A 25,859-nucleotide genomic window follows, 5' to 3' on the forward strand; every position below is an offset into this window, starting at 1 on the left:
CACTTTTTTATAACAATACACGGCCATTTAAAGATAAATCTCTCATTAGCCAAGAATCAAATTTCTTATTGATCTTCTCAATCAAAGGAGGGAAATTCAAATTCACCCTTTCATCTTGATTTTTACAGATTTTAATACCCAAGTATGAAATTACATCTTTTATGGGAATACCACATATTTCAACCAAATCATGTGGCTTATTTTTAAAGCAAAAATATCGCATTTTTATATTTAAAGTTAGACCTGATACCGAAGAGAATACAAGGCAATCGATAGCTTTTTTAACTTCTTTTTCATCCTGTAAAAAAATTGACGTATCATCTGCTGACAGCATTTTAATTCTTTCCTGGCTATTTGAATGCCTTGGAAATGGTCTTTTTTAACGTGAAGTGCCACATTTGCATGACGAGTAAAAACAAGAAAGGAGCAGGAGAAACAAGAAAGGACCCCTTGTTTAATCCCTCTCCCGATATTAAATCTAGGAGTGGTTCCATTTGATCATTTAACTGAACTATTACAGCCTTCGTATACTGTCTGGATTGCACGTTTGAAATAACTGCCAAAGCCAAAGAAGTCTAAAGTATCAAATAAAAACCTGTGCTCCAGTGTCGAAGGCCTTATAGTAATCCACAAACAAAATATAGCTATCATCATCAATTAATTCGCTATAATCAATCAAATCTAAAACTAGACGAATATTATTGCTTATGTGCCTTCCACGCATAAAACCAGATTGACACTCATCAATAATTGAATTGAGGCACAACTTCAATCTTTGAGCAAAAACCAGTGCAAATAATTTAGCATCATTGTTAATTAAAGTTATAGGCCTCCAATTTTCAATCATTAATAAATCTTTATCTGGCTTTGGTATTAAAGAAATAAGCCCTTGAGCCAAGGTTGGAGGTAGCTTCCCAACCTCTGTTGCTTCCCTAAAGACTCATAACATAAATTCTGCAAAGTCATCTTGAAATACTTTGTAGAACTCACTCGTTAGTCCATCGTTCCCAGGGGATTTATTATCCTTTAATTTAGATACTATTTTTTTTACTTCTGTTAAAGTTAAATTCTGGTCACACATCTTTTTTGAATCCTCATCTATAGACTTTGCATTCTGCCTTATAGAGGCAAAGAAAGATGCCTCTATTGGCACACGATTGTCAGGTGTGTGACAATGACAATCGTTGGGACTTTACCTTTACCACTAATATAATTTATTTTGGTATATAATTTCCCATAAAAGGATGTAACAAAGCAAGAGATATCTTTTACATTTTCAGAAACTTGGCCATTAATGTTGAGCTTAACTAATGAGGAAAGTTCTGCATTCCTTTTTTCCAAATTAAAAAAATATTTTGTATTCTTTTCGCCTTCTTCCAGCAATTTCCTTCTCGATCTTACAAAAGCTCCTCTTGCTTTGTTTTCATAAATTTGGTCTAATTCTAAATGTAACTTGGTCAACCTATTTTTATCTTGTTGATACACTCTTTCTTTTTCGTACAATGTAATTATTTCTCTGGTTATATCATCTTCCTTTATTCGTTTGGCCTTTGCCAATTCCTTCCCCCTCTGGATCGCCAAACTTCTGATATTATATTTCATAAACTCCCAATGTCCGCCATAGGATTTTAATACTTTAGCCTTATTCCAACTTTCATTAATAATCAACTTAGCAGCTCCCAAAAATTGTTTATCTTCTAAAATGGCATTGTTTAATTTCCAATAACTTGTATTGGGTTTGGCTCCTACGAGTTTGGAATGGGAAATACCAGCTCTGGTGATGTCACCGTCCCAGCTCATGACCTTTGAAGTCGTAAGATTACCAGTTCCCAGTTATAAAGGAATGCACAATCGTGCGTTCCTTTATCGCAAAATAACTGGGATGTGGAGGCTAAATGACATCACATCCGTTTTGTTAGCGCTCCATTTGCAGAAAACTTGAGCTGGGAAGTTCCCTGTTCATTGGTCAGATCCAGTCGCTAGCCAGGCTAGCCATTGTTAGCAATAACAATTGACAACATGGCATTTTGCGGCATTTTGCGCATACAAACACTGCAGCCTCATGTCCACACAGATAGAAGTTAGGCAGTGCTGTGTACAGCTGATTTAAAGAGACACAAACAAAACAGAAGTGCTAAACAATATTACTACGATTACTACTATTGTTGTTGCGCGGCGCAGCCATCTTGGATTTTTTAGGTTGGGGCTGCTGAGGCTCCTACGAGTTTGGAATGGGAAATACCAGCTCTGATGACGTCACCGCCCAGCTCATGACCTTTGAAGTCGTAAGATTACCAGTCCCCAGTTATAAAGGAATGCATGACAAATCCCATACTTTTTCCCTGACGAACCAAAATGGCAGTGATTTCTGGTTAAGCCTACAAAAATACGTCATCAGTAGGTACTATTAAATAATGCAGTTTAATAATTCATCAGTTTGCTGGGGACCACCTGGATCCCCCTCAAGGACCCCTGGTGGTCCCCAGACCCCACATTGAGAACCACTCGGGTAAGCATGACCTACTTCACCTTGAGGAGTCACTCACATGATTAAGAGTTTAAGAGCATATGAAACACGCACACACACCAGAGCTCATTCCTAAACATTTTATATTAAAAAAATAAACTTGATTTGTTTTGAAGATGTCTGGTGTCCAATACGATTTAGGCAGATAGGCATCTTACCCCTCCTAACTAGATCACATCACTGTATGATGAAGGTTGTTCTTCACAGCCACAAATATCAGAATATGTGAGATGATTGGCAGGGTTCCTACACACTTTCCATTTTAAAACTCCATATCCAAGCAGATCCTATGACATCATGACCGGATGTGACTTTGGTGGGTATTTGGCATGCTGACCGCGGTTGGGTCATAAGAGCATCGCTCTATCAAACTTATCCACAAAGTGGGGTATGTGGACCCCCAGGGGTACTCAGTTACGTTGAGGGTGTGTAAAAAAATAAATCTGTAGTACCTTCTGGAGGTAGGAGGGGTACACAGCAGGAGGTTGACTGTTTGAGGGGTGTTATGACCTGGGTCATGTGACTCTGTGGTTAATTGTATTCTTTTCCTCCCTGTGTGTATGACAGTCTTGAGTGTGGTGATGAGCTGCAGGTGTGTGCTGTCTCGGCTGTCAGGAGGGCTGGCTGCTGATTGGCTGCTGCAGCAGATATATTCCAACTGAGGCCTTCTGTCAGCCCTTCTGCTCTTCACAATCCCAAAGACACAGCCGATGACCACCAACAACTGGGACTGGTTCTGTCTCTGTGAATCCTGTGATGGGATACTTAGTACTTAGTGTTGTTAAATTAATATGGGTAATATTGTAGCCCTCCTGTGAACATTTGTAACTAAATCTTTACTCATGTTGTAGCAGTCCCGTAGGAGGGAGAAACCCCTTTGCTTTATACTTTAATTCTTGTTTTTGTTGTAGGAGGTAGGTAAGATTATTGTATTTTATTTATCCCCTTTTGTTTGGTTAGAAAAGTGAGGGTCTGGTTTAGTATGGTTTTGTTTATTGTTTTGGGTACTGCTCTACTCTGAAGAAAAAATAAATAAAAACTGCTACACTGAGAACTACCGATCCTGTGCCAGCTGTCTGTCTTTGGGAATGGGAAGAGTGGGGGCACCATCATGTCATGTCTTGGTTTCCCTTGTGCCACAGGCATAACAGGGGGTACAGGACTTTAAAACGTTTGGGAACCACTGCTTCTCAACCGTATTCTTCACACCAACAAAAACTGTGGACACAAAGTGGCTGTACAACACGTGTCAAACTCAAGGCCCCAGAGCCAAATCCAGCCCGGCATCTAATTGTATGTGGCCCGCAAGAGCTAGCAAAGAATACAATTTGTAGCGCAATACAATTCATCGCTTAAAATAGCTATTGCTAAATTGAATGATAGCTGTAGGCTACTGTTTGCCATTATTTTCCCTATAATTCTGTAGCCCTATAATTCTGTTACTCAGAATTGTGTATCGGACCTGGGCCCGTATTTATCAAGCGTCTCAGAGTGCCATTTTAGTCATAAGTGCTGAGAATTTGTGAAATTTAGTCCTACTCTCACACTTAAGAATAAAAGCTTTTTATCAACCTTCTTAAGACTAGGAAACACTCCTACTCCCCCAGCTATTTAGGAGTCCTCAGGAGGTGTCCTAAGTGGTTAGGAGTTGCCAGCAGGGCAATGTTGACATCATGGCATTCAGGAGACAGAGACGTGCGCAAATCTTCTCCACTAAGCACAGCGTGTCATCCTCCCTCCAATTCGGCTTTCTTTTGGATTCCATGTTTGCTCATCATACAGCCTATAGAACCTCGCTATATAGGGTAGTCAATTGACAGCACACCAGTTTCGAGTCAGTTGTGGGATTAGGTAAATTGGGTGGATTAGGAAACATTTAGCCTATTCTTGAGTCATATTCAATGTAGGCTATCTTGTATTATTTTGTTGATAATTTCTTCTGAAATTATTGGTGAATATATGCTACACTCCCATTGTGCATTTCACTGTTGAATCATCTCTATTTAGGATATTCGTGCATAAGGGATTCCATTCAGCGATTGGCCATTCCTGTGTACTTGGAATTGCGTCATCAACGTTTCCCTTTACGGCACACACACCTGTCGTAAATCAGCTCTGAGATTGACACTTAGGATTCAGTCCTACACCTCGCTGAAAGAGGGAGTGAGATGCATAATAACTGACTTTTAAGTGCAGCTTTTGGCTGGGAATTTTTTTGCTCATAAGTGTACTCTTAGCAGTGTTCTTAGGAGTAATTCTAGGAAGCTTGATAAATACGGGCCCTGAACCACACAACATTTGCCATACTTCTCCAGACTTTTTTTTTTCAAGACCTGGAAATGTTCAAAATCATGTTTAATACTTTTCCAGTGTCAGTGTTTCTTCTTGACCACATGAGCACAGTCATATTTGCCACGCACCACCTTGAGCTTGACGCCAGGCAGGTCCTGAGTGCGCCCCCCCTCCACCAGCACCACGTTGTGCTCCTGCAGGTTGTGTCCCTCCCCAGGGATGAAGGCCACGGCCTCCTTGCCGTTGGACAGGCGCACACGGGCGCACTTCCTGTTGGCCGAGTTGGGCTTCTTGGGCTTGCGGATCATGGTCTTGAGGATCACCGCCTTCAGCTGCGGCCGGCCCGATGTGGGCCCTAGGGCCTTGGGCTGTGGCTTGGGCTTTCCCTGCCGGTGCATCTGGTTGAGCGTGGCCATGGCGCGGGGCAGGAGGGGGCCCGTCCAGGGGGAGGCATGCTGGGACACTACAGAGAATCAGAATCACTTTTATTGCCACAATATGCAAGATTACATGATGAATATGTCTTAGTGTAAGTATGCAGCGTAGCGGTCATATCAATTTTCAGACATAAAAAAGAAAATATCCAAAAAATAAAATCAAAACATTGTGCAGTCCAATACGAATAGGAGGAGTGTTAAGTAGGCATTAAATATTAATTTACAAGTTAAATAGGAATTAAATATGATTTTACAGTCCAAGCGGTGCGCAATGTAGTTAGTAGGGGTGGGGGAAAAAAAATCGATTCACCTAAGTATCGCGATTTTTAATGTCACGATTTTTTGAATCGATCTTTTATTCCAGAATCGATAATCGCAAAAAAAAAAAAATTGGGTGCTTGCAGTCAGGCCACTCACTGAACAGCAGGCCAGGCGCCGCCTACTGGTTTACTAGTGGTTTTATTACTTTATTAGTTAGTCTGAAGTAATAATTACACTTCAGGGTTAAAGTGGGTGCATCTCATTGTAAAATTGGACTTCAAACGGCCCAAATCTGGCTTCAAACGGCCCAAATTGGGCTTCAAGCGGCCCAAATTTCACACGCGTCGCCCCATATCGGCCTGGCCTGCTTGGTATCTAATGCCCGGCCTGAATTATGATCCCAGTCCGCCCCTGTTTTTAACTATATCGCCCAGCCCTACTCATGATATATAATATACAGTCTCTAGTGTATGATTAAACTTTTCCCATGTTCTAATCTAGTGTAAAAAAGCAAACAAACTGAAAAAAGAAAAGAAACGAATAAACAAAAATCGCAATAAATCGTAATATCGAATCGCAATAATCGTAGAATCGCAATACAAATCGAATCGGCACCCAAGAATCGTGATAGTATCGAATCGGGAGATAAGTGAATCGCCACAGCCCTAGTAGTTAGTGTAGTACTTTAAAGTAACATTGGATACATTTGTCATTATGAGATTTCCCATTGTTTGTGCATCTATCATTGTTTGTGTTCAAGGATTTTTTGTCTAAATGTGAACACAAATACAAGGTATTAAAGTGTGTGTGTAGCTAGCCGTACGCACACACAGTGTGTGTGTGTGTGTGTGTGTGTGTGTGTGTGTGTGTGTGTGTGTGTGTGTGTGTGTGTGTGTGTGTGCGTGCGTGACCAGAGACCTCAGGGGCCCGAGGTGTGGGAGGAGTTGCGTGCCAAAAAAAGTGTGCGGAATAATAAATGTTGTCAATATTATACCTGTGAATGCTACAACAGCAATCACAATTATTTTCATTATAAATTCATCAATTGGCTGTGCGTAGGAGTCATTTTGTCCAGTGACTCAACCGTTTTCATATTAAGGACTCTTACAGCGCTGACTGAGTACATAATGTCATTTCCCATCACAGGATGCCTAATTTAGTCCACATTAGAGCCACAGACTCGCATTTGATGAGATTTTGTCTCTCAGACCCAAATCTGAGAATATGTGTATTGTCAGATATGATTTTGTCCTTCGACAATTGTCGCCAAAAGACTCATTCTGAAGGAGTGGAAGTCATCCACTTCACCCTCTTTTCAGGTGTGGCTGATGGACATGATCTCTGTTACACAGATGGAAAGACTCGGGTTCCTGAAGAGCCAACTCACTTGGAAGATTCTCGATGATCTGGGACCCGTTTTTGGCCTACTTTGATGAGGTTAGGAGGAATGAGTGACTGGTGTTAAGGGCGACGGGTGACTCGCCCGACTGATTTCTCGTGGACCCCTTGTGTGGGATCCCAAGCACGATATCTTTTGTAAGCATATAAACACCTTATGCGGCTGGTAGCAGCACATTGTAATGTTAGAATGTCGATAATGTATGTATATATTTTTTTCCTTTTCTTTTCCTGTTTCTGAGCCTGTCCGTTTGTCCTGTACGTACATTGTTGTAAAAAATTGAAAATAAAATATTGAAAAAATATATCTATATGATTTTGTCCTGAACTCCATGTCTGTATTGTAGTCAGTGTTGTAGTCAAGTCACTATATCTCGAGTCCCCAGCCCCCAGAGTCTGAGTCGATTCGATTCGAGTCCCCGTTACTTGAGTCTGCGTCCGGCGTTACTGAACATGAGCGTGGCTCAGCATGTAGGTGGAACACACCTGCCTGCCCTGGCAGGAAAGTGAATAATGTCACAGTATTAATATCGCTATCAATACCTCATGGCAAGTTATTGGAGCCTTTGAGTCCAGGACTCGGGACTTGAGTCAACTCGACTACAACACTGATTCTAAGTAGAGAGATAACAGAGAAACTATGATCAAAACAGATTAACAATGAGTCCATTTTCTGGCTCCCTCAAGGACCCCTGGTGGTCCCCGCACCCCATGTTAAGAAGCACTGATTGTCTACGAGTCCAACATGATACCAGTTCCCTCCTCACGGCAGCTTTGTGGAGACCGTGTGCTCCTCCCTTCAGGATTCAGTGTGAACTTGCCTTGTAGCAGTGACCTCAGCATCGGCCTCACACTCCACAATGACGTCATCCCTGCAACAAACAAGACACACCACACAGCTCAGCTCAGCTCAACTCAGCTCAGCTACAGCTCAACTATAGCTCAGCTCAGCCCAGCTACAGTTCAGCTGCTCACCTTCAGTTTTCTTGTATAGAGAGCCAAAGTCACGGCCCTTCCCGTCGGGCCCTATACAAACCAGCATCTATGAACTGTGGTAAATGTTGAGAGACAATTTGTTTTTTATTCTGTTTGAATTATGCCATGTACACATATGATCATGTTTGTCAATTGTAAGTTAAGAAAGTCACAGTTTGTCGTAAAACTGTTGCACTGTAAGTTATAAATCAGAAAGACTACACAAAACCAGTCGCCTAAGTGACGTCATCACTTTCTCTCCCGCCAGGCCATGTTGGTGTTGCTGTAACGTATATTGTGCTAGACAAGAGATGTAGTTGATTGAGCGGTTTCATAGAAAACTAAACGTTACATTTCAGTTTTATGGCAAATTGCGGCTTTCTTGACATGCAAAGTTATGTTTTAAATTGACAAACATCAGATGTGTACTTCATGGCACAATTAAAACGGGATAAAACAATTATTGTCTTTCACCGTTCACCACCATTCATATTTTTACTGATGCTGGTTCGTCAGCTGAAGCAGGAAGTAGGCTGCATGACTTTGTCTCTCTGGAGAGGGAGAGAGAGAGTGGCCCAATTCCAATTCGCCCCTTTACTGACTCACCCCCTTAGAGGCACGTTCACGTGAAGGCAGTGAGGGCTTAGGGATGTCCCACGGTGAAATCGCAAAGTGAGTGAGGGCTCGGAGTGAGCCCTTTCTGCCCCCTTACCGTAAGGGAGCAGCTGTGGCCACTTACGGAAAGGGAATTGCCCACAATGCATAGCGTTGTGACGTATAAAACGGGGTTACCGGGGAAGGCCGCAAATATCTGTAAAAAAAATAAAAGAACACGCGCGAAACGAACGAGGAGACCATTAAAACAGAATGGAAGGATCAAAAGGATCAAGGAGGAAGAAGTTTATTTGTAAGTATGAAAGTTGCTCAGAAATCAGACAATTAACAATTAAACATTACATAACATGAATAGGAATTTCAGATTAGACAAAAATAATATATCAGAGGAATGCAAGTAGTTATATTACACAATCCTAGTATAATCATCCATCATTTCTATTACAATTGCAATCCACAACTTTTTTGATGAATGAGAAATAGTTTTACCAAATCGGTATTGTACAGTATTGACATTGTGTATAATGTTGGGTGACATGTCATTATTAAGCTTATTTTAATTATAATTACACAGTTATCAATTGCAGATTTTGCAGTTGGCTAAATTTATTATTTTTAAATACCTGTTGTCCACTCTGTAGAGCCAGAGCCTGGATGAGAACAGACTCATCAGGGAGTCTATCCCTCAAACGCCTTAGGCGTCTTGACGATAAACAATATATGGCGAGCCCCAAAGCTGCCAGAGTCAACATCATCTTGTCAAATGCAAAGGGCTCTGCTGTCCCAATCCTCCTATTTATCCAATGTGGATCCCTTCCAGACTTGATGACTCAACCACTTTCAGCTAGCGGCCATTAGAGGGAGTGAGGGTACAGGGCTTGACAGGGCTTGAGTCTGTAGGGGTCGAATTGGAATTGGGCCAGTGTGTTATGCCAAACTCCTTTCGAGAATCTGAAGAAGACTGCTTCTAAACGGTTGTTTCACACAGCAGTATAATTTTTAACAGCGCCGGTGAAATTACTGGCTTCACTAGGGTTACTATCATATCTTCGGATCTGCAATCGGAGGTCGGATACGGGTAGGAGAGCTTTTTTAACAGCGTTTCCCACCCATTGACGATTCGAACGCTGTGTGACGTTGACTGCTGTACGAGAATATCGGAGTACAGTAGCAGCGTCACGTTATGGGGCTAGGTTCAACCCTGCTTTTTTGTGTGCCCTCAAATGAATGGGTGATCTGGTACATCGTTACGGCACGGTGGTATTTGCGTGTGCCCCACTCATGTTAATTTTTGTTTTTTCATGTGATTATTACTGTAGTTCACGTGGCGCGAGCCCTTTAAGAGCAATGCATCATGTGTAAACGCCTACTGTGGCTAATGTTAGTGGCTAGCTAGTTATGTTACATGGCAGTAAAACGCCACTGAATGACCAAATTGATATAACTTTTAACCATTTCGAGTAACACTGTTTCCATACGGATAACCAGCGTTAGTTTGTTGTTTATAAAGTGGCTATATTGATCATTTATCGTTCTCTATCTCTGATACATTGAAAATACTGGGAGGCGGGCGATAGCGTCTCTGTCGATGATTTGATTTGACCGTTCTGGGCACTGGCGTTGGCCAATCCTGGCGTGTTCCACCCCCAAATCGATTGTGTTCTGGCGCAAAGCGGGTGGGTTCCAGGACAAAACAGTCTCGAGCCACTTACGTTATGTTTAGAGCAGCTTAGTAAATACAATATTCCTGGAATGCGAGTTTAACTAAACAGGTACATGTCCTCTGCATTCTACAACAAATAAAGACATTACAATTTGTTTTATTTTGTATCTTACATACTTATTGGCCAAGTGATGATAGTTATGGGATAGGAATTCTGCCAGGGTACAGAAGGGAGTATAGGCGGCCATCTTGCCTGCAGAGTTTTCAAATCAAGTAGAATACCGTTTTGCAAGAAATCTGGGGGGTCAACATCCCCAAGCCTCAACATCCCAGATATTTTTGCTATAAAGGAATGCGCCATTAGTCCTGCTTTAAGGTAATGTTACTTGTCCTACCAGACAGCCATACAGATGCAGTCTATTAAAATATGTAATCCCTCAGATGATGGCCTGCCATCAAGTGTTTTATTTTGTTTATCGATCATGCATAATAACCATGGTGAATATAGAGAAGTTTCCAAGACATTTCCTAATAAAAGTTACAGAGAAAGACACTGACATTCTTCTAGCCTCAACGCAACTAACATTCTTCCAGACTGCATTTTCGGTCTGCCAAGAACCAAGTGTTTAGCTTTACAGATCAGCGTTAAAGTGACTGGTTTGTTTAATGGAATTTGGCGTGACAATCTCTTCACACGTATCAGGGCAAACTGCTAGCTAAGCATGTATTTGTTAGCTTACCATAAAGTAAAAAGAACACTTATATTATCTGCACGAATAATGCAGTTGCCCTTGCACAGCAACATCATGGCTGGCGTTAGCATAGTTAGTTAACGCAACAGAGGTTATTTGTCATGCTAACAGTCTTCCTACCTGCACACAGCCTCCCGCACACAACAGACAGCACCGTGATGTGGGTATAGAGATAATATCCGTGTAGATGAGAAGTGGTGAAGATGAAGCTTGCTATCGCATTTTGACTGAAACCACCAAGGACGGTTGTGTTCTATTCACACCTAACCTCGCGTCACCAGGCTCTTCTCGGCGAGAAAGAGCCTGGCCTCCGTTCACAATTGATTTTGTCACCCTGCCTGGTTCCGGCCTAGAGCCCGCCCTAGACAGGAAGTAACAGCGGCAACTTTTACGTTAACTTGACAATTAGACACAACGTATCAGAACGGCAAACAACAAAAGATGGACGTACCGTACGTTTTTGAAGAAGTTCTTGTAGAAACATTGCGGATTCACAATCTCACATCTTTTAAGCCAATACAGAAGCTTTGCATCGGACAATGGACCCTTCTCACGGGGGCCATTTTGTGTCGAAAAGGCAGGGTAAACACAGGTGCAAGCAAAACACTAATGAGGGTTTCCAACTTCCATGATTGGAATTTGGAAACCCTCATTAGTGTGTTGCTTGCACCTGTGTTTATCCTGCCTTTTTGGCACAAAATGGCCCCCGTGAAATGGGTCTATTAATCGAGGAAAGAGACGTCAGCTAACGGCAATAAAGACGTTGTTTGGCGCACTTCCTTCCGGTGTTCATTCTGGTTCCGTGGTTTACGCCCCCATGACAAACAGCGGGGTCGGTGGAGAACAGCTTCAAATTCAAGGACCATAAAAAGAAGGAAAAGACATCACTCACGTCACAGCCAACCGTTTCACATTTGTTTGAAAAAATGCTTGCACGGTGCACCAGATTATTAAAGAAAATACATTAGCTACTTGATGATGACTGATGTTTTTTTTAATGTCCGCGTTTTTCGTTTCCAAACAGATACTCTCCAGCAGCTCAGCCCGTTTGGTGTTGAGTGATGTATCACCCTTCTTTTTTATGGTCCTTGCTTTTTTATGGTCCTTGCTTTTTTTGTTCTTACCCGAAGTAAAACTGTTTCCGGTTCAAGAGCAATGACAAAAACTGACCAACTCATCGCTGCTCTCTAGAGGTGGCGGGATGAAAATATGCATCAACAAACTACCACCAGATAGTCTTTAAAGATGATCACTTTAAACCATAGACATAAATAATAACTCAGAATAAATGAATACATAAATAAATAAATGTAAATATATAAATATTGTAACGAATCGGGTATTCGTCCAAGGAACCGGAGACTTGAAGTTGGTACAAGGCTTTTATTCTTGGCTACACAACAGCTCCTAGCGGTAGCTTAGCCGCTAGCTCTACACACACGTCTGGTCAGCTCTCTCCTGGCTTGACTGACTTCCGCCACGCGGCCGCTGGTCCCATATACACCCCTTCCCCCTACCCCTAGGAACACCCCCACACACCACAACACACGCAATTACCTGGATCGCTACAATATATTGTAACGTTCCCACAAAGCAGTCGACGAGTCAGGATCTTGTTACCGCACTTTATTGTGGAACGCTATTCCGGGGACTACTGTCAGCCGTAGTCCACGCCACCAACACCCCACAAACCACACACCCAAACCCAGCTAGCTTCCTCTAGCTTTGCAGCACCCAACACACACAGCCGTCTCCCTCAGGCTTCCCACATCATGTTTATTTAAGACACAGAACGAGAGAGAAGTTGTCTCATTTTTAAATTGGAGCCAATGTACGTGTCGTCACTTCCGGACCTAACGTGCGCCCCCCTACGGACTTTCGAATTAAGGGAATTCCAGGATGGGCTTCAGAAATGCCCATATTCTGTTGCCCACTGGCGTGGACTTATTAGAAGGCCACGAGCCCAGTGCATTGTGGGAAGTGGAGTATTTCTGCCCCTTCGCACCGCCCCTCCCCTCCCACCCCCACCCCACCCCACAGAGTGCATTTTCTTTGATTTCTCTGGCTAGCAACCATCGATTAAAAAAAAATCCACGGATTCCAACTCCATAGGTGCGTTACATTTAATCCTTTAAAAAGGGCTATAAGTATTTTTTCACCCCGAATCCAACGCCGTCATCTCTATGACTTACGGTTGCAGAGATACGTCCGCCCTGCCTGCAGGACTACAGGAGAGAGATAGAGGACAGCGGGGGGTTGGGGGTTACAAGTCACTGACCAAACACTCTATTTCAGTGATTGCTGTCAGAATATAGAGCCATTTAACACTTATTTTCACACAAAAACATCACTGAATGTACCTTTAATGGTTAGTGCTTTAGATGTGTCTATCAGTAACTATTCTATAGTCTATACCCTCCCACGAGAAGTACCGTACAGTACAATATGTAGAGACTTTTCCTTTACTGGTGGAAGGAGAAATACAGTATTCTTTATGAAAGGAATCTTGTTTAAAATGCATCCAAAATCAATGCTATGGGGTTTCGTAGGTAATTTACTCCTGCCTATCATACTTTCTGGTATGACCTATGTGAGGAGGAGCACCAGCCCTCCCAGGCTGAGGGTGGAGAAGAGTCTGAGCCGTCTGGGGCAGCAGCGGAACAGCAGCCATGACAGAGCGTAGGCTGGCAGCTCTATCACCGCCGACAGGAAGCAGTTGCACTGCCATGAAGGTTGGATGTGTTCAGAGAAAGAGTGAAGTAGGCGATAGTCAGGATCTTCCTGGGGAGACAATTATTAACCAATCAACAACAAGCTTCTGATAAGCTCAGTGGCAGGACACCAACAGCTGATGTCTGTATATAATTTGTACTGTAAATAGAAACCTTGTACTGGGCTGATTGGCAGGCATTAGATTAGATCAGAAGAGTCTTGCATCCTCAATGTTTTGTTTGTTTGTTTGTTTGTTTGTGTAGTGACTATCCTGGGTCCAACATTTAGTCACTCAGCTGGATGTAGGAGAGGTGTTTTTGACGCGCTTCAAAACATTGATGTCCAGGCGGTGTTTACAGTTTGGGTGAGAGGTTCCCATTTAATGATGTTTACAGGCAGCAAAACTATTCTGTTAACAATTAAGAATACAGTAACTTGAATCTATTGCAATGATCCTGATGAGCGGTAAAAACCTGTGTGATCTCCCCATCACCCAACCATGACTGCAAACCTGTGACACCTGTGCAATATAGACTTCACCAGCTCACCTGTCCACACTGCCACCCAGTGGAAAACTTAAGCCTAGGCTAAAACTAGAAACAGACAGTGACATGAATGCTCTTACAGTTTGTTTGTTTGTTTGTTTGTTTGTTTGTTGTTGTTGTTTTTTAAAAAAAAGTTAGTAAGTCGTTCAGCTAATACTGCAAGTGTAAAGGACATGCAGTTCAGTGCTCTCTCCACCTATGCTCAGCTTGTCTGCTTTGCCTCCTTTTTTTTTTAGCCCTTTTTAAGTTTTACTCATAGCCAACAACTTTTACTTCAGCAATCATTCTGTAAGAGTAGGTGTAAATGGTTCTTAATCGTTGATATCACAAACTCAAAGGAACATATGAAACGGCATCTGTTTTTCGATTCAACAGGACAGTCTGCACAGTGGGAATGAATCCATACTGTGCAGTTACATAAAACGCCATTTTGATCTTATTTGCAGGCTTCACAGCGTCCGACAGATCATTATTTGTTATTAGTTAAATGGGTTGGCAGGGGGTGGAGGTGATGCATGAGGGGGCTGGCAGTGTGTGTGTGTGTGTGTGTGTGTGTGTGTGTGTGTGTGTGTGTGTGTGTGTGTGTGTGTGTGTGTGTGTGTGTGTGTGTGTGTGTGTGTGTGTGTGCGTGCGTGCGTGCGTGCGTGTGTGTGTGTGTGTGTGTGTGTGTGTGTGTGTGTGTGTGTGCGTGCGTGCGTGCGTGCGTGTGTGTGTGTGTGTGTGTGTTGTATGCAGGGTCACTGTGCTGGATGTGGGGGTCACAGAGGGCAGGAGGAACTCACCAGACAAACCACAGCGTGACAGAGACCCAGCGGATGTCGGAGCAGATCACAGATGTTGTGGGCCTCCCTCTTCTCAGACTGAAGGTCTTTCTGTGGGACAGCGGAACGTGTTTGTGACAACAAACAAGGCACAGCCATCTATCTGGAAACCATCTAATTATAGAAGCCAGGGCACAACAGGTTGACCAGAGACAGTTTGTCCAATGCACACATATGCATCTGCACACAATACATGCACTCATGTACCCACATACACTACAAGTTCATAAAATATACTCATGTAACCACATACACCACAAGTTCATAAAATACACTCATGTAACCACATACACCACAAGTTCATAAAATACACTCATGTAACCACATACACCACAAGTTCATAAAATACACTCATGTAACCGGTTAGTTAGGTACTTTATTGTCCCCGTGGGGAAAATGGTTTTCGGTGTAAAATCATCATTTGGCATGTTACAGTAGACAGAGTACAGCACATGGGACGACATATAACATAAAACATATAACATAAAGCATAAAAGCAACATAAAAACATAAAAGCAACATAAATATTTAAGATCTGGCCTTGCCGTTCAGGGTTTTGATCGCCTGTGGGATAAATGATTGTTTAGACCTGTTTTTTGAGAAGGCAGGTTGCCTAAATCTGCGACCGGAGGGCAGCAGCTCGAATGCAGTGCACAGGGGGTGCTTGTGGTCTGCAATAATTTTCTCTGCTTTGGTGAGAGACCTGGATCTATATATGTCTTCCAGGCTGGTCAGTTTAAAACCCAGCAATTTGCTGGCGACGGTTACGGTTTTCCGCAGTGTTTTCTTTTGCGCTTCTGTTGCGTTACCGAACCAACAGATAAGGCCAAAGGTCAAAACACTCTCGATGAAGGCACTGTAAAACATCTTGAGCATAGACAGATTAACGTCGAATAAAACTAACTTTTTAAGGAAATAAAGTCTCTGCTGGCTCTTTTTGTTGATGAGCTCAGTGCTTTTGTCCCACTTCAGCTTATTGTCTAGGACAACGCCGAGGTATTTGTATTCTGTGACTGACTGTATAGGCTGTCCTTTAATACTGGTCAGACAGGATGTGGGCTCTCTCCTGAAGTCAATGGACATTTCTTTTGTTTTGGAGGTGTTCAGAAGGAGATAGGAGTCGTCACACCATTTGATAAAATTATCTAAAACCTGGCCATGTTCCTCCTCGTCACCCTGGAGAAGGCTGACCAGTGCTGTATCGTCAGCAAATTTGATTAAGAACCTTCCAGGAAAGGAGCTGGTGCAGCTATTTGTATACAAGATAAACAACAAGGCTGATAGGACGCAGCCTTGAGGGGAACCTATAAAGGTGAATATTTTGTTGTAACCACATAATTCAATTAAATTAAAATTTTATTCCAGACACACAGGGGGTCCATAGAGTACATACATATTATCAACATCACACAACAAATTATACAGTAAAAAAATAAATAAGAGAAAAACAACAACAAACATAAGATCATAAATAGAGGCTGACTCTCCAGTGTTTACGCAGCCTGGACGAGACCCGAAGACAGCTCTTCCCAGGAATGACTATATCCTCAATAATACTGTTCTGGGACTCATCCAGGCGAGACATGAATCCATACATAGAATCAGGCCCGGTTCTACGGGGGTGCAAAAGCATGCATTGCACCCTTATTTTAATTGTCTGCATGCTCAGTTGAAAAGTATAAAAAAAAAAAAAAAAATTAAATAAATGATACAGCTGCACACTTACAGTTTAAACTTGAATTATAGTTGTTGTTTTTCTTTGTTCTTTGATGTGATTTTATGGCTTTTTGGCACCTATATGTAACCTTTTAAGGTTGAGATAATTGTATTATCATTATATGGTCCAAATATTTCAGTAAAGCACTTGAAACACTTGAAATATTCTTGCTTGGGTGGTATCATTCTACTTGAAATGATGGTCAAATGCATTATTTTTAGTAAAATAACATGTCAAATTTTTCTGGCATCTGCACCCCTTCCTATCTAGGATGCACCCCTAGTCATCTTGTTCTGGAACCGGCCCTGCATAGAATGCCTTAAGAGAGCCTCACATGTGTGGATTCCACACGTTACAAACAAGTGACTGGCACTATGCCACCTAGGGACCTTAAGTAGAATCCTCAGGGCATCATTGTAGGCCACCTTAAGCCTCCGCATGCTACCTTTCTTGTATGTGCACCATAAGAAAGCTGTATACATGGGAGTGCAGAAAGCTTTAAAAGGTGCACACTTGACAGGACCAGAACACATACTGAAACTGCGAAGCAACATATTAGCCTGAGCATAAAGTTTGCGGCACTGTCTAAAGATATCTCTATCATCATGGAGATTATCTGTGAAGATGTGGCCAAGGTACTTAATTTCCTGGCATACAGAAAGATGACTGTCAGATAGGTGAAAGGCTGGGAAAGCCAATTTCTTGTCCTCCTGGCTTCTCACTATCATGACACTACTCTTTTTTGCATTGTAAATTATGTCATGTTCATTGCCATAATTTGAGCACACTTTCAATAGTTGCTGTAGCCCTCCACTGTATGGATTCAGAACGACCAGGTCATCAGCGTACAGAAGGTGATTGATGATAGAGTTACCCATAAGACAGCCCGTATTGCACTTATTTAATTCACTACCCACATACACCACAAGTTCATACAATACACTCATGTAACCACATACACCACAAGTTCATAAAATACATTCATGTAACCACATACACCACAAGTTCATAAAATACACTCATGTAACCACATACACCACAAGTTCATAAAATACACTCATGTAACCACATACACCACAAGTTCATAAAATAGACTCATGTAACCACATACACCACAAGTTCATAAAATACACTCATGTAACCACATACACCACAAGTTCATAAAATACACTCATGTAACCACATACACCACAAGTTCATAAAATACACTCATGTAACCACATACACCACAAGTTCATACAATACACTCATGTAACCACATACACCACAAGTTCATCAAATACACTCATGTAACCACATACACCACAAGTTCATCAAATACACTCATGTAACCACATACACCACAAGTTCATAAAATAGACTCATGTAACCACATACACCACAAGTTCATAAAATACACTCATGTCCCACATACATCACAAGTTCATAAAATACACTCATGTACCCACATACACCACAAGTTCATAAAATACGATGTATTTTATCTAGGATATCTAGATAAAGATATAGATATAGATATATTTCCAGGTCGTTCTGGGTGAGAAAATGGATTGGTTTTGTTAAGAAAATATACCAACCCCACATAAACAAACAAACAAGAAGAAAACAATATCTTAAAGCAGACAGGGGACAGAGTGTTTCCAGCACTGGACAACAAGTTAAAATAAAACTTTGTGGTACAAATTGAGTGTTCATTTCACAAGAAAACCGGGCTCACCTTGCACGCCCTGGCTACAAGTCTGCACAGTGGGCAAGAAGTTAAAATAAATCTTTGTGGTACAAATTGAGTGTTTATTTCACAAGAAAACTGGACTCACCGTGCATTGCCCTGGCCTACAAAGAGCACATTCACCAGTCTGCACTCAACACAGCCCACTCCACCTTCTACTCTGGCATCATACACTGGTTCCTCCAACCCACACTCTGTTTCCCACATGGACTGTATCCCACCATAAACAAGCTCCTCAAACCAATGGATAATATCTCACACTTCTTCCCCTGGGAAAAATGCAACAACTTCCTGTCATTCCTTCACTCCAAAATCGAAAGCATACACAACCAGCTAGCCACCTCCTCTTCCATCACCCCCGACCCGGAGCCTGCACCTAGCTCCCCTGCCAACAGACCATATACTGTACATTCCCTCTTCCCCACCATAACCGTATCTGACCTCTCCAAAATACTCAGTGGCATCAAGTCTTCCACCTGCCCCCTGGACCCCATCCCCTCCACCCTTGTCAAAATGTGTCTCCCTTCTCTCAGCCCACTCATCACTGATATTATAAACTCCCTCCTCACCTCTGGCACTGTTCCCTCACCTTTCAAGCTGGTTGCCATCACACCCATCTTCAAGAAGCATCGCCTGGACTCTGACAACCCCAACAACTTCAGATCTATAACCTCCCATTTCTCCATTGCGACTCAACTTAAAGCCCCCCTCCAGTGCATTTGGTCATTTCTAGATATTTCATAATGTTTCTGAGTCTTGTCCTGACAATCTTAATTAGCCACACTGTCCGCCAAATATTTTTTGACAAATAACTTAATTTTGTGCTCAAGTTCAAAAAGGTAAGTTAGTTGCTTCAATGGAATGCTACTTCGATTCTGACTGAGGACGAGCTGGCAATGCATGTTAACTAGTTAGCTAGCTGTTAGCAGTGTTGCCAACTTAGCGCCTTTGTTTATATTATTTATATAATAATGGTGATATATTTATATTATATTATTTATATAATAATATATTTAGCTACTTTTCAGACCCCCCCTAGCGACTTTATTTCCAAAATGCGCCTATACAAATCTGGCGACTTTTTCTGACCAGGGGAAGCAATGTAGGGGAGACCGGGGATAGTTGTAACATGGGTCAGTTGTAACACTTTCCATTCCTCCAATCAGGAGCAAGTTATGAATCACCTGATTCACTCTGCACATGCTCAGTTTAGTCCTTAAGCTGCGTTCACAGAACTTCACACCAACCTATTAAGGTTTTTCTCTGGCATCGAGTTTACATACAAAGTCAATGCAAACGAGCGATTGAGCGTATATTTGCCCGGGAGAAAAATCGCTGGGCGTCCGAGCGACAGAGACAGAGCGATAAGGAGAAAATACGCTCGTCGCCCGAGATGAAATATCCCAACTCGAGCATCTGGCACACTGGCATCAGTCGCTCGCTGTTCAACGCTGATTGGCTGCCGTGTGAGAGTGAGTCAAGGATCACACTGGCTTGGAACAAACCGCTGGTTTATTGTGTGGCAACAAATCGCATTGACAGGCTGACAGCTGACATGAAGTGAAGTCTGTACTACCGGTATGGAGCTCGCGTTAGGAGCACGCTGATAGGCTTAGCTTGTAAACAAATACGGTGGCTCGTAGTGGACAAACATCATGACATTGCGTAACGTTATAGCCCCCACATGTCCGTCAATTCGTGTGCCTGTTGATGAGCGATTTAAACAGAGCGACAGAGCGATTCCAAAGGGTTGAATGAAGCGACAGAGTGAAAAATAAATATCTCGGTGTGAACACAGCTTTAGTCTACATGTGAGGAAGTAGCAGCCTGTGGCAGATACAGCCAATTTTAGGAGGAAAAAACTAATTTTGAGGTAAGAAAGTATATTCTTAATTTATTTTTTTGATAGCATTGCCTGCTTTGTAGTTAAACTCATCAAACTTAACTCATGTTAATTATGTGTCTATGTAGCTATTTTAGGTAACGCTTTAGAATACAGCCCGCAAATAAGCATGTAGTTATAGTATAACAACGGGGTACCAGGAGTGTAGTTATAGTATAACTACGGGGTATAAGGAGTGAATTAATACTTTAACTAGAGGGTAACAAGATCTGTACTTATAGTATAACTACGGGTACCAGGAGTGTAGTTATAGTATAACTACGGGGTATAAGGAGTGAATTAATACTTTAACTAGAGGGTAACAAGATCTGTACTTATGGTATAACTACGGGTACCAGGAGTGTAGTTATAGTATAACTACGGGGTATAAGGAGTGAATTCATACTTTAACTAGAGGGTAACAAGATCTGTACTTATAGTATAACTACGGGTACCAGGAGTGTAGTTATAGTATAACTACGGGGTATAAGGAGTGAATTAATACTTTAACTAGAGGGTAACAAGATCTGTACTTATAGTATAACTACGGGTACCAGGAGTGTAGTTATAGTATAACTACGGGGTATAAGGAGTGAATTAATACTTTAACTAGAGGGTAACAAGATCTGTACTTATGGTATAACTACGGGTACCAGGAGTGTAGTTATAGTATAACTACGGGGTATAAGGAGTGAATTCATACTTTAACTAGAGGGTAACAAGATCTGTACTTATAGTATAACTACGGGTACCAGGAGTGTAGTTATAGTATAACTACGGGGTATAAGGAGTGAATTAATACTTTAACTAGAGGGTAACAAGATCTGTACTTATAGTATAACTACGGGTACCAGGAGTGTAGTTATAGTATAACTACGGGGTATAAGGAGTGAATTAATACTTTAACTAGAGGGTAACAAGATCTGTACTTATGGTATAACTACGGGTACCAGGAGTGTAGTTATAGTATAACTACGGGGTATAAGGAGTGAATTAACTCATTGAGTGCCAATGACGACAATCGTCGTCAATTGCTTTAGTAACGTAGAGTGCCAATGACGACGATTGTCGTCAATTGCGTTTTTTGACGGTGGGACGTGGATCAATGCCCGATACATCTCCTGTACAAATATTGTAGCTATTGGAGGTCTATAACCTATTTTACAGATCCATTAGGTGGCGACAGTGCTCTCCAGATTAGAGGAAGGTCCGGAAAACAGCAGGAAAAACCCCCGTGATGAAAGAGAAACCGCTCATGCTGCAGCCAGAGCCATATAGATGGCTCTGACTGCAGCTTATGTTGGCTGCGAACAGCAGTCAATCCGCGCACACAACTGAGCCCCTCTGCCTCTGTCTGTCTGTCTGCATAGTTTCTTCACACGATTAGCCGCCAGAAAGGCAGCACCCGACGCCGAAGAGCCAAACCTTTCCCTGCAGTCCGGTTTGGCATTTCCGTGTCGCGCTGGGAGCCGGCGCAAAAAAACGGAGCAGACTGGGTGCGTGTGTAGGCTGTGTGTTAGTGTGGGGAGGAGTTTGCAGCTGAGGGGGGGAGAGGGGGGTGGGGCACGCAGGCACCACACAACTACACCACGTCACTACATCAGAAAATATTATCTTCAGACTCAGTGAATGTGCTTGAAATGCTGCATTTCACAAAAGGCGGAATAACTCAGCTTCTAATTTGAAAAGTGTCTTTTTGCTCAAAACAGCCTATCTTCTCCGGCTCATAACTAAAGAACGGAAAATGGGATCAATAAACTTTTTTTTGCAGATGATAGAAGAGAGTCTCATCGTTCTTTGTGCGTGTTCGGTGTTTACATAGTAATATCACACAATATTCTGTGGGCCTCGAGAAATCACTGAAAACCCTCTGAAACTCTGGCACTGGGAGCGTCCGTTCTCCAAAAGTGGCTGGCACTCAATGAGTTAATACTAGAGGGTAACAAGATCTGTACTTATGGTATAACTACGGGGTCACGGGCTGTATTCTGAAGCAGGGGACCAATTTTGTACTTATAGGCTAATTACGGGGTACCACACTGTACTTACAGGGTAACTACGGGGTCGCGGGCTGTATTCTAAAGCAGGGGACCAATTCTGTACTTATAGGCTAATTACGGGGTACCACACTGTACTTTTAGTGTAACTACAGGGTACAAGGATTGTAGTTATAGTATAACTACGGGGTACAAGCCAAGGACTGTAGTTACAGTGTAACTACGGGGTACAAGGAGTGTAGTTATAGTATAACTACGGTTGTTGGAATCTGCAAGGTTTGAAATTGGAAACTCGCTACAGAAAGTATGCCGTAAGGTGAATTTACGAACAACTACGGCAGTAGTCGCACTTATAGTTCAACAAGAACACTCAACAAATGACATCATCAGAAATATGACATCATCACTGATGACATCCGAAATATGACATCATCACTGTCGACATCATCGTAACTGTAGTTATGACATCATCTAACAGGGTCCAGTGATGTAGTCATGTAGTGATGTAGTTACAGTATGACATCATCTAACAATAGGTCTAAAATGGTTATGTGTGGTTGCGTTAATTCAGGAGCAGTGATTGTTTGGTTTGACGTCAATCGTAGTCACCATTTTGAGTGTTCGCATGCATCAGGGGTTATGGGCTGTGATTGGTTAACCTTGCTGGAGGGCGGCCCTTACCATGCAGAGTGGACGGCATTTCAGGCTGTCTGGCTGCGCACGAGTTTTCATGTCACTTTGGGTGACTTATGTGATTCGTCCAGATCCGTTGAGATTTTGTCAAGGGGGTGGGGGGGGGGGGGGGGGGTGATAGGGTCACCGCGGTGACCCACGCTATCCTATAACTGATAAATCATTGAGAATTATTCAAGTTTGATGGGAAAGTGAGAAAGTGGGGGAATTGTTAAAATGTGCACAGATAGTTTTGGTTGAAAAGCAGAAGAAAAAGGGAACTTATTGTACACTTTTTATTTCACTTTTCTCAAATTAAGCTCTCTGCTGATGTATTTTACTTTTTCAACGCAGCCCTTATTTTACTTGAAAGAGAAAAGAACATTTATTTATAATAAATAAAATATCAATGAAGTGTTTGCAGCATAATCAGGCATTAACGTTACATTTACATGATTACAGGCAATACTATAGTATTGTTTCCTATGTTTATATGTGTTTGGTATGTCTAATATCCTTGTTTAGGCCTGTATTAGGAAACTAGACTATTATAAACATTATTTATGGATGGGCTTTTATATAGAATAAAGATCATATTTTGCAATAACCATTCCAGTCCTTTTGACAAGTTTAAAAAGCTGCAATGGTGATGATGGCAACCACTTTTTGTGATTTTTCTGAAATGTGTGTTAAAATGAGCCAATGACACATCCTTTGCATAGGGCAGGCTACATTAAACTGAGACCACTGATGCTTTTAAAGCAACTGACAGTAGCAAGCTGGTAGCAGGGCACCGTCAATGGCCTTAGGGATCACGGCCAGACGGAGGCCACGGCCTCCATGTCTGTGTAATTCACACCTTGGTTGTGACCAATATTAGGGCTGGGACAATATATCGAAATTGTGTGTGAAAATGTGTTTAAAGTAGGCTAAACAACTGAAATTCAGTTGTTTAATCTAACAAAAGACAATGAAATTCAGTTGTTTACACACTCTTGAAAATGGACGTGTCGCTCTCTTCAGTCACAATTCCATATGAATTGTGACTGAAGAGAGCGACACGTCCATTTTCAAGAGTGTGTAAACAACTGAATTTCATTGTCTTTTGTTAGATTGATCTGAGTCAAGGTCAGAACCTGTCAGACAGCTGTCCTGAAATGAAGGAGCCAGTGAGAACTCCACAGAAGAAGAGAGATGAGGTCAGCGGGTTCTTCCACTTATCATCACACACCAGGTCCCACTGCAAACACACACACACACACACACACACACACACTCACACACACACGCACAAACACACACACACACACACACACACTCACACACACACGCACAAATACACACACACACACACACACACACACACACACACACACACACACACACACACACACACACACACACACACGCGCACACACACCAGTATGGATGAAGGAGCATCAAAACTATCCTCTTCCACTTGATCTAAATCTCTACAGTCTCTCTCTCTCTCTCTCTCTCACACACACACACACACACACATGCGCGCGTGCGTGCACACACACACACACACACACACACACACACACACACACACACACACACACACACACACATGGACACACACACACACACACACACAAAGGAAGAAATTCCATTGTCCGAAATATATGAATACTGAAAATACAGTAGAGTACCTTTCTTTAAATAAGACTTTTATTGTAATTTTCCTGTTCTTAATGGTTTTTGGTTTGCCCAGGGACTATTCAGTTGAAAACTAGTTACACACCTCGGATACGATAGTGGAAATGTACATGCTCCGGTCATATTCCCATCCATCCAAATAGCCTTCCTGCTGCACATCAGACAGGTTGACATGGATCCCACGGAGCAAGCCTCGCTGGGAAAAACTCTGGATCACATTGTATCACATTTGTATCTGGAGCACTTGCTGGGAGCAAAAGCCCCACCGCGGCTCTCCTCCTCCGGGATGCTGCTGTTCCTCCAGGCTGCACTGAGGTTGGCGCTGGCCGGGACGAGGCATGATGGTATATCGGCCAGAAAGACGATGGAGAAACCGGAGAAACCGTTGGGAATAATGCTCAGTGACAGCAGAAAAAACACCCTCTGCTGGAAAGGTCCCCATTGCCCCAGGAAAGCGGTTACAGTCTCATAGTCGCTCATGTTGTGCTGGTGGTTAAGGCTTTGCAGCCACACACTCAGTGGGGTGGGGAGATGAATGGAGGGCTTTATACTGGGCAGAGTCGGGCGGCGGGCCTGATGCTCGCAAAAGAAACACACAACCTTACATCTTATTTCATGCCTTAAAACACGCAAAATCCCCTTAAAATTGGTTAAAGAAGTGGAGACTCCATCAAAACCTTCCTTATTCTAATCATGAAAAATTATGGAAAGAGAGTAACATTCCATTAATAACACAGTAGTAATAATAACTCAGTAATAATCATGTGAACCATGCACAAAAGACATAAGAAAATCCTGTAAATTCTTTTTTGCTTAAATGTCAAGTATGGTCCCTTTCAGAGTGCTTAAATGATTTATGAGTTTAAACTCTAACAATGCAACATATTGCATGAGCTTATGAACATGCACATGGATTAAAAGCCTTTCTAAGAATAGTTGCCATCTCCTGTCCTGTTTTCAGTTACTGCTTTGATTGATTGATGCAGTTGCACCATGAAATGAAACCATAGGGCAGTGGTTCCAAATCTTAGGCTCGTGACCCCAGGGTCACCCGGAATTCAAATGGGGTCGCCTGAATTTTCTATTATTATTTTTTACATTTTTTATTTCCTTACACCACACACAATTTAACCCTTTAATGCATAACATATTCATACCCCTGTTACTACACAACTGGGGTC

At 42.2% G+C, this 25,859-nt stretch overlaps 1 protein-coding gene and 1 pseudogene across 3 annotated transcripts; both read right to left on the reverse strand.

The window, feature by feature from the left end:
• Positions 1–2,035: 2,035 nt before the first annotated feature.
• LOC310786051 (small ribosomal subunit protein uS12m-like) lies at positions 2,036–11,203 on the reverse strand. 2 transcript variants are annotated; one of them, XR_014553203.1, is made up of 4 exons: positions 11,041–11,203; positions 7,737–7,787; positions 3,691–5,282; positions 2,036–3,037 (listed from the first exon to the last, which is right to left on the reverse strand). XR_014553203.1 is itself a non-coding variant. In XM_083647235.1 (3 exons), exons 2-3 carry the CDS (start codon positions 7,783–7,785, stop codon positions 4,900–4,902), a joined length of 432 nt encoding a protein of 143 aa, XP_083503361.1. In that variant the 5' UTR covers positions 7,786–7,787; positions 11,041–11,203; the 3' UTR covers positions 2,036–4,899. The 2 variants fall into 2 exon arrangements, 1 of the variants encoding a protein (XP_083503361.1); XM_083647235.1 differs by having other exon boundaries at positions 2,036–5,282.
• Positions 11,204–13,506: 2,303 nt separating this feature from the next.
• LOC310783311 (organic cation/carnitine transporter 2-like) lies at positions 13,507–25,158 on the reverse strand (annotated as a pseudogene). Its single transcript has 4 exons — positions 24,764–25,158; positions 24,132–24,235; positions 14,960–15,049; positions 13,507–13,701 (listed from the first exon to the last, which is right to left on the reverse strand). The product of its transcript is annotated as an organic cation/carnitine transporter 2-like (transcript).
• Between the last annotated feature and the right edge of the window lie 701 nt (positions 25,159–25,859).

Source organism: Poromitra crassiceps, assembly GCF_964638095.1.
Source record: "Poromitra crassiceps genome assembly, chromosome: 1".
Taxonomy (NCBI): domain Eukaryota; kingdom Metazoa; phylum Chordata; class Actinopteri; order Beryciformes; family Melamphaidae; genus Poromitra; species Poromitra crassiceps.